Source organism: Coenobita brevimanus, chromosome 66 (genome assembly GCF_032717465.1).
Source record: "Coenobita brevimanus isolate Jiangsu-jjx chromosome 66, ASM3271746v2, whole genome shotgun sequence".
NCBI lineage: Eukaryota > Metazoa > Arthropoda > Malacostraca > Decapoda > Coenobitidae > Coenobita > Coenobita brevimanus.
The window spans coordinates 34,085,112-34,095,266 of NC_137019.1; the positions used below are offsets into that span (position 1 = coordinate 34,085,112).

At 41.6% G+C, this 10,155-nt stretch overlaps 1 protein-coding gene across 1 annotated transcript in view; it reads left to right on the forward strand.

Annotated features, from left to right (window-relative positions):
- Positions 1–9,623, forward strand: part of LOC145405335 (putative inorganic phosphate cotransporter) — a 360,438-nt gene extending 350,815 nt beyond the window's left edge. The window contains exons 8-10 of the mRNA XM_080276747.1: positions 8,654–8,895; positions 9,226–9,358; positions 9,610–9,623. Of these exons, the coding sequence (XP_080132873.1) occupies positions 8,654–8,895; positions 9,226–9,358; positions 9,610–9,623 (389 nt within the window). The remainder of the gene's footprint in view (positions 1–8,653; positions 8,896–9,225; positions 9,359–9,609) is intronic.
- The last annotated feature ends 532 nt before the right edge of the window (positions 9,624–10,155 follow it).

Sequence of the window (10,155 nt, forward strand, 5' to 3'; positions counted from 1 at the left end):
AATATTTCTCTACAGCCTCAATTTTCTCACAAGTATCTTCATTTCGTTGACTAAATGCTTCAACTGGTTATCTACATTCTGTCTACATTCCATCACAATCCCTTCACTAATTTTCTTCAACTGGTCGTCTGCATGCTGTTTGCATTACGTCACATTATTGCTTACCTCATACTTCTGCTGCCATAACTCAGTATATACTTCCTCCTTCAACTGTTGCCGTTCTTCCTTCATTTCCCCCATGACAGGATCTAGCTGTCCTTGCATCCTCAGTTGTCGTTCCACTGTTGCTCCTGTAATGCTTCTTGAAGCTGTTCATATCATTCTTTCTGTTCTTAACTTTGTGCCTCTAGTTGTTCACTCTGTGCTTGCAATTGTTCTTTGATTTTTAAATTGTGTGCCTGTAACTGTCCTTTGAGTTCTTTTGTCCTTCATTCTAGCCCTGTAATTGTTCTTTGAGTTCTTTCTGTCCTTCATTCTGTGCCTATAGTCCTCCATTCTGTGCTTGTTATTGTACACTTTAAGCTTGTAATTGCTTGTAATAGCTTCATGATTGCCGCCAGGGACACTACCTCCTCCTGCCCAGCTTGGGACCTTGTCTGCACACCCACTTGCTCCATGTCGAAGATTTGACTCACTACAGCAGTTTTCTAATAATCCACACTCCTGACACCACTGTTATGTCCCTGTCTCACACTGCCACAGGCTCGAACAGCATTAGTTCAGTATAGGAAAAACGTTGCCCAGTGTGCATCAACGAGATCAGCTGAGGCGTGGCAAATAAACACTGACTTCTTAAGTTCACTGTCTTTATTTTTCAGGTAATTACACTTCATGCTTGCCAACTACACTTCACTGTTGCCACAAGTACCGGAGCTATACAATCTTCACTAACTGCAATTACACTAAATGTCTGCCAACTACACTTCACTGTTTTCACAAGTACCGGAGATAAACAGTCTTCACTAACTGCACTGACACTGTGCTTACACTGAACTACACTCAGATTGAACTGAAACTGACTGAAACTGCTCTAATCTCTTCCCCATCCTTATATAAGCTCCCTATGTGCTAGAATCGTCTATTACCTTCTCGGGAATGGAACAGTTGCCAACTCGGAGATATCCAAAATATCCATAGTTTTCTTACATTGCATAACACTCTAAATTATACAGCATTAAAACTGATAAAATTACATGACTTTACATTCACATAAAAAAAAGCATTAGAGAGAGAAAAAAAAAAAGGGCATTGTATAACTTTACAAAATACTACTGCTCACAAATAGCAGGCTAACTGGCAACTCTAAGAAGTAGCAAAGAAAGTTCAAGAATCGTCGGGACTACTCCAGCACCACCTAACTGGCAAATCCCGCTTCTCAACAGTATTTTAACTTGTGCTATAACTTTATTTTCTGCTGTGATTTTCTTATGTCATTTTTTTTATCTTCTATGTCTTGAAATCACAGCATGTTTTCCTGTTTTCTAGTTCAGACTCAAGAGTAAGTTTTTCATATTATTGGATATTGTTATGGAATCCCAGGGTCCTTGATTTAAGAGGTACAAGCGTTGTTGTGCAACTGCTAATAATGTTATAAGAAATGATTTAATGATATATAAGTAATACATACTTGGTTGATATGGGGGTTTTAGGTAATAATTAAATGTCTATATTATTTATATGATGAGATCATTTGATAAATATTTTTAAATTTTTAGGGTTGAAAGCTAATTATATAATGATCTTACCAGAGTAGAAAGATTGATTTCCACGTGGCAGTGCAGTTCCTGCGGTCTTCTCAAGGGTTAGTAATAGGGTCAGTTTGGGTATTGTTTTTACTCGGTTCGTCTATTTGTTTGTTTGTCTGTTAACAACTTTACGCAAAAACTACAGGTGCGATTTTGACTAAAAGTACACTGATGATGGGCTATAACATTCTGATAACCTGATTAATAATTGGGCCTCATTGGGCCAAGGGCCAGGCTGTAGGCCCCAAAAATGTAAAAAAGAAATGTAAACAAAATCTTTTCTTTGTTTTGCCATATCTCCTTTCAAAGTCGTCATACTGACATGAAACCAAAACCTAAAGGTGCATCTTTCAAATCTTCATCCTATAACATGCCTCATTACATCGGGGGGTTCACCCCTCAGTGGTAGGGGGTCAGTGTCAGGTGGGTCGGGCCTAAAATTTCAAATGAGCATAAAATCGTCAATTTTCAACCGACTTACTCCAAATTTCAAGTGTGACATCTTTGACTAGATATCCTGTTGTGTTTATAGGTCAGCACTAAAATAACTGCTAAGGACGGATTTGCTGTTCTTTGGTACCGCTTGTTGTTAATTTATGGATTGCTATTTTGCTGTGATGTGGATGGGGCATCTGTAGTGTTAGGCGTGGGAGCAAAGCCAGTGTGTACGTTTTTAAGGTGATCAATTTGTATTATATTATCGCCATACCGGTACGAATGGAAGTGTATGATACCTAACTTTTTCCTCTAATGTAATCAAAACCCAGAAGGGATCATTAAGCATCGGTTGTAGTTTATTTTACCTATTCTAGACGATTGCCTTGGCAGTATCACCAATAATAATCTTGACTTTTTTTTTTTGGGGGGGGCTAATTTTATTAGCATTTCTTCCCTGGAGGCTACTAGATGAAGATTTATCTGTGTGTGAATGATTTGCAATTCCTAAGATGGGCCTTTGCATAGTTGCTTGGGTTGTATATTGGCTGTGATTTGCTCTCCAGGATCTTACGGGAGTCGTTTATCGATTCCATAGAAGACGACGAGAAGAAATTCACCCATGGATTCATTTAGGGCATCTTTACAGATGACGTTACCTATGGGGCCCACTTGTTCCATGGTGCACCTGTTGTGACCAAATGATAGAGACATCCCATAATTTTTTGTTCTGTCTCTCAGCTAACCCATTCTAGGTTAATTGTACAGAGTAACATTTCTTTACACCGTATGCTTTACATAGTTCTTTCATTACCTAAGTTCTTTCATTACATTTAGAGGGCATACCCTTTGTCGAATATTACCATCTTAGTTGTAGTATATAGACATAAAAGTCCTTTGGTTGCTGCATAATTCAACAGAGGTACTGCAGTTGTCATCTCCTTCAGGGGGATGAACACAGTGAAATGAGAGGAAAGATTCACTCCTCAGAACAGATACTGAAAACCGTCTAGTGTTGTTAAGGGTTTCATCAGGTCCATAGCAACTAAATCCCATGGTTGAGCGGGAACTGGGTTATTGCAGGACTGAGACAGATGCACCTGTGATACAGTGGTGTTCAGCACAAAACTGACATAAGTGAACGTGATTGTCTATGTTCTTTCTTAATACTGTCTAGTAGTACGATAATCTTGTTCGGTGTACGGATTTTCCTTTCTCAAGATGGAAATGCACAGGATGTCATGCATTATTTGTAGTATCTATTCGATCACGAAATTGGGAACAACCACTTATAGCAAGTTCTGTTTGGGAGATGTTTTCCCTTTAGCAGGATGTCCCAGTTCAGACCATCATTTCAGGCCGCAAAACCAGCCAATGGGATTCGGAGATAAAATGTTTTCATGATCAAGACAGGGTCCCAGTGTTATTCATGCATAAAAGAAATGAGATCTAGTGATAATGAGCCTTTGTTAATTATTGTTACTGGAACATTGCTTGGCAGTGCGTCTGTTGTGACATTCACCTTTCCTGGTATATTGTTAAATGAAGGATTGTATTCCCAAATGGTCAGGTACCATCTGCAGTAGTACTTTAGGCTGCAGCCATTAGTACTTTAGGCTGCAGCCCTTGAAGAATACTGTGGTCTGTCTACACGTTTCATGCATATTTAGAATGGTGTCACAGAAATGTGCCAAGGCCCAGACCACGGCAAGGGCCTAAGGTTCTGTTACAGAATTCCTTGTCTTTGCCACCTGTAGGGTGCACCTTACAAACACAACTGGTCGCAGTTAATTTTCATCAAGTTACATGAGGACAGCTCCTAAACCGATGCATGAAGTGTCACTACAGAGGGTGAAGGGATGGTAAAAGTTATGGTAGGCAAGAACAGGGTGGTACTCACAAAGTGGATGAAAAGCTGACGATAGGGAGAACTCGAGCTCCCGTTTCATCAGCCCTCGGGACTAATTCTGACCATCATCCTTTGCTGAACTTTTCCAGTGTTTCAGTAACACTGAAAGTATGCCAACATATTCTCCTATACAAATTCCTTTAACTGTCAACACCATACTACATTCTCATTACACACCGCATTTCCTATTCTGCATTAAGAAAAATGGCATCTCAACACATCCTTGGAGTCCCCAGGGTGGGGAGGGGAGACCTAAAAAAAAAAAACAATCCGGTCCTTTCCCGGTGACGGCCAAGAGAGATGCTTGCAACCAGTGTCTGACTCACTTGTTCTTCATTACTGGAACATTCGTGGCCTTTACTCTAATTTTCTCTTTGTTGAACATCACTTATTTTCCTCTAAACCTCACGTTTTATTCCACACGGAGACTCAACTGTCTGGGGCAATCGATAGCAACTCCTTCTCTGTATCCTTCTACTTTCTTTATACTCATTTCAAAGCCAAAGGTGGCTGTTGCATATACAGGATTAACGCAATACTATTTTTTGCTCATGCGTTCCTGAACGTGAATCTTCTCATTTATCTACTCTCTGGTTTCAGGTATCCTGTCTTTCTCTGAGTAAATATATATGTCCTGTGAACTTATCTCCTAATTCAGCTGACTGGGAAAAAATCATGGACTACGATGGAACATATCCTATCAATTTCTCCATCCTTTGAAATCTCCATTCTAGGTTATTTCATTGTTGACCACCACCTTTGGCTTTCCTCTCCTTTCACTGATTCACTTGTTGAATAAGCCTACATCTTTTTCAAATCTTAATGACCTAGAGCAGCTTGTACGGCATCCTGCCCGCATCTGTGACCACTTTGGTGAGAGTTTCAACATACATAACGTTTTCCTTACAACTATTCCATCTGCTTAAGGTGTTACTCTTTTTTCTTTGTTGGGTTCCACTGATCACAGCCTTATCATCTTAACCTGTCCTATTACTCCAGCAAGGCCTCTGGACCCTCCTAAGAAGCGGCGACTGTTGCACTTTGTTGCTTGTGATTAGGGAAAATCAAAGAAGTACTACCTGAAGCAGTACGTCTTTGATTTTCCCTGGAATAATTATTGCTTCCACAGCCATCAGAGTAAGCCCCGTGCGTAACGGACGATATTCTTTCGTACATGGAAGCATATGTTTCTTTCTCTTATCCAATGGCTAATTTAACTAAAATGGTTTAATCACGCTTGTCTTAATGCTATATACAACAAGGGGAGGACCCACCAAAGGTACTGGAAATAGCCCACCTTTGAATCTCATTTCTCTTAAGTTTCTGCCAGGAATCATACTAGATCTGTTCTTCGCACTGCTAAAAGTAATTTCATTCGTACTAAATTCTCTGAAGTCTCCTACTTAAGTTCTTTCAGCTCCTTCTGGCACCTGGCCAAAAACTTTCTAACATCTTTAATTCATCATCCTTTCTTCCTGTTTTCGGCTCTGATGGGCCTGTAACTGTTTCTTCTGCTGATAAAGCAGAACTCTTCGCTCAGACTTTATCCTCAAGTTCCTCCTTAAATTATGTTTCCGATGTTGTTCCTCCATCACTTCTCCCTTCTACTTTCTTCAGCTGTATTTTCTGCCATCCCTGTCCTCAGTACTAACAAGGCATGGTGGTGGTGGTGCTGGTGATGGTTGTCGTAGCTCTGATGGTGATTGTGGTGGTATTAGTGGTAGCTTTGATGATGATGGTGGTTGTAACTGTTGTGCCAGTGGTGATGGTGGTGGTAGCTGTGATGATGGTGGTGGTAGTGGTAGCTGTGATGATGATGGTGGTGGTGGTAGCTGTGATAATGGTTATGGTGGTGGTAGCTGTGGTAGTGGTAGCTATGATGGTGGTGGTGATGATGGTACCTGTGGTCGTGGTTTTGGTAGTAATGGTGCTGGTAGCTGTGGTGGCGGTAGTAATGGTGGTTCTGATGGTGATGGTTGTACAGGTAGCTGTGATGGTGGTGATGCTAACTCTGATGGTGGTGGTTGTAGTAGTAGTGGTAGCTGTGATGGTGGTGGTAGTGGTACCGGTAGCTGCGATGATGATAGTGGTGGTGGTGGTGGTAGCTGTGGTGGTGGTGTTGATGGTAGCTGTGATGATGCTGTTGTTTTGTTGTTGCTGTTGTTATTGGTGGTGGTGGTTGTGGAAGTTATGGCAGCTATTCAGAAACCGCTCTTGCAAAGTATTTGCTCAAAAGAGAAGTGCAGTTCTGAGAAGGCTGTGCTGAGCAGGATATTACTGTGTACTTGTGATTTTTTTTTTTTTCACAGTAATGAAATACAGTGAAATATCACGACAGTAATCACTCCGTTGCTCCTGTCCTCCTTTGACCACCCAACAACTTACCATCCTATATGTATACATTAGATCTACTCGTCCATCGTACTGCTTTCATTTCAACTAAGAGCTCACATAATACGTCGTTCGGACAACACTTTTTTTCCCCCGGGAGCAGTTATAGGGGCATGTCCTTACGCCTCTTAGTATGGTATCATTTTATGAGTGGTGGCCATCAGGCGAAAAATGTTTTACTACAGGCGTTCTCATAGACGAACGATCCCTACGCAGTGAGTGACGGAGATTTTTTAGGCAACAAGCTTCAGCGATATCTTTTCTCAGAACATCTTCCACATTATGGAATGGGTAAGTGGCAATGAAAGTGAGATGCCGAATTAGTGAATAGGTAAACAGGAATTCACTGGGGCAGCATAAATATTAAGGGAAAAGTACACAACCTGGACGCTAAAGAAAATATTTGGAAGTGAGATGAAGGGTACGGAAGAAGAAAGTGGAGCAGTATATCAGTGAGAGAGAGAGAGAGAGAGAGAGAGAGAGAGAGAGAGAGAGAGAGAGAGAGAGAGAGAGAGAGAGAGAGAGAGAGAGAGAGAGAGAGAGAGAGAGGTCCGTGTCTGACAAAGGACAGGCCTGGCTTAAAGAAGGCTACGGAAGGAAGAGGGGAGAGGGTGGCAAATGCGTTACAAATGAAGGTCAGTTGATTAACGTCAAACAGTGTTTACAAAGAAAAGCCGGAGTTCGAACGTATACAGTACGTACTATAAATTAAGAGGTTTTCATACCGTAGTGCGGTAGGCGAAACTGTTGCTCGATGGTGTTTGGGCCACTTGTGGAAGGGGTGGCAGAAACTTGCTGCGGGCACGGAGAGGGGGAAGTGGCAAAGATGGAGGGAGGGTGGGTAGCCTATATTGCAAGATAAATTATGTAGTGGAATGACAGCTGTGCAGGAGAAGAGAGGTTCGATGGAGGAAGTAGAGATGGCCAATTCTGATGTCATGCAATGACACCACTATGCCCACATGCTATGCATCAGAAGTCAGGGGAGAGCATATGAAGAAAATGGGCAGTTATGAACTTAGCATAGCCAGGTGAGGGAGTGGGATGTAGAAATAGGTCAGGGAAAGCAGATGATTATAAATCAGGTGCACAGGGGGTGGATATGTAAACATTGATGGTGGATCTTGTCAGTCTTTTGTGGTTATGGTCCAGGAGGGTCAAGGGATATGTGGGAAAGATTTCTCTTTTTTGTCTTCGGGTGCATGTAATTTCTTTCCATTTTCACCTTTATCTTTTGTTCTGAGGTCTTCTGTTGTCAGTGTTGAATCTTCTGCCTTTTTTAGAACCTTCAGTGTTTTGTGTGTGTGTGTGTGTCTGTGTGTGTGTGTCTGTGTGTGTGTGTGTGTGTGTGTGTGTGTGTGTGTGTGTGTGTGTGTGTGTGTGTGTGTGTGTGTGTGTGTGTGTGTGTATTTTTTCTTGCTTCTCTTAATTCACGTTTATTCTAGGTTGGTCGATGGTCGTCTTCTTCATTGTTATCATTGTTACCCTTGGTCTTACTTGATGACATCATTTCTTAGTCTTACTTCATTAAGAAAGGAGGCCAGTCGTCAGTTTTGGAGATGAAACTGGGTGTAGTGTCTTGGAGAACATCTTTTGCTTAGTGTGGCTGCATGGTGGAATTGTCAAACTCACAAGTGGCGTCTTGTGGGTGTGAGTGAATGTCCTGGGTTCTGCTGACTCTTGGATGGCTTATCTCCCAGCGCAATCTGGTGGTCAGGTCGCTCAGACTGAAGGTGTTGGTCTTGAGTGGTTGACGTCGGCGGTTTGGTTGTTTTGTATATTTTGGCCAGTCTTATTAATCAAACTTAATGCCAAACGTATTATGATCCATGACATTTCAGGCATCATGGGCCACGTGTTCACGGGGTTACTTTGAGCATTCTATTATGGTGAGCTGCTGCAAAGTGCCCACAGTGAAGATTGGCTTAGCGCTTCGTCTGGTGGCTGTGTTTTAGGTGGCAGTTGAAGCATACGAATGGTCTGACCCCTTAAATGCTGCATATTGAATTTTTCTGGAGCTGATTTTGGACATGGAATATATGTATATATTTTTGCAAGATTATGTGTCAGTTTTTGTCAAGTATTAGCAGAAATGGAAACATTCAATATGTGATGGTCCTACCCATGGCACCCTGTGTAAGCAAATCAACTTATTGACGCATTTTATCTTTAGGAATGTACGTGTCTGGAGCAGCACTGGTAGCCATGATGTGGGTGAAGTGTAACTCCGGTGTGGCCATGGCGGTCATGTGTGTGGCTGTGGGTGCATTGGGAATGGTCTACAGCGGGTCAATACTCTCAGAGCAGGACATCGCACCCAATTTCGCTGGCTCCCTTAAGGGCATTACTAATACTATTGGGGCTGCTACTGGCTTCCTGGCGCCAGCTGTCACTGGTGCCATCATAAAGGACAATGTAGGTATTAAGAAGAAATGGACTTTTGTGTCAGAATATCGTGATATTTAAAGTAGGTTAATTTTTTAATTATTATTATTCAAGGATGGCCATTATTAACTTCCTGATTCAACGACTGACATCATCATACTGACGGCAGCAATGGGGTAATATGTTAGATGTTCCTTTCGTACTCTTTGAGATTTCTTCATCAGTATTCTTCTTGTCGATCCCTAACCATATCTCCTCATCAGATGATAATATAAAAGAAAACAGTCTTTAGAAACTGTTTCTTACTATCCAGACATGAGCTGCTCCGTAATGAACACTGATGTAATATCTTTCCGCCAGCAAACGCTGAGTGCATGGAGAGCAGTGTTCGGGCTTTCGGCTGGTCTGAGCTTCACCTGCTGCACCCTGTACGTATTATTAGGTACCGATAAGGTTCAGCCATGGAACAACCCCAAACCTAAGGTCGAAAAAGGTAAGAAATGGACTACTATACTGCAGAAAAGGGCACTTACGATATGTAAATATGTAATTACCAGGTTATATGGCTTAATAAACACGATCTCTTAGTGACTGTCAGCAAAGTAAATGTTAATAAAGATGCAGCTAATACCTGGAATGATGGAACTGTATGTTTGTCATGAATTAGAAAAAAAAATAGCCTAAAAGCCACCTTAAAATTAATTGTACTCAGCCTACTAACATGCTTTACGTTGCATTTTGCAGAAAGTGACCCATAACAAGATGATAAAAGTTGAGGAGAATGATGGTGAAAGGAGGCCACATCCAGTATAATCTTGTGGCGTCATACACTCAGCACAGTAAAAACAAGAAGTAGCACTCAGTGAGTGCACCGCCAGTGCCTTTGACAGGCCTAAGGGCGAAACAGTGACTTTGCCCTATGACGTCGATCTTCCGCCAACATTTCTCAAAACCGAAGCACTTCTTCTTTGTCTGACCCTCAGAGCTTCCACCAAATTTGCTCTAGAGCTGATCAAAGCTGCTTAAGTTGGCCTTACCTTGTGACCTTGCTTTAAATTTGACCTGTGGCTCTCAAAATTAGATATCTTCATACATGGCGGAACTTTGGTCATTCCACGAAGTTTTGTCTATACTGTTTCAGTTATATAGTTGGATATTTGATTTTGTTTTGCCGCCTTCATCTTTGAGTGTCCTCAGAATTCAGTTCCCTCATCATTTCTTACCCTGAATCTTCCCACGAAGTTAGCTCTATAGTGGATGAAAATAGTTCAAGGCAACTGTGCCATGTGA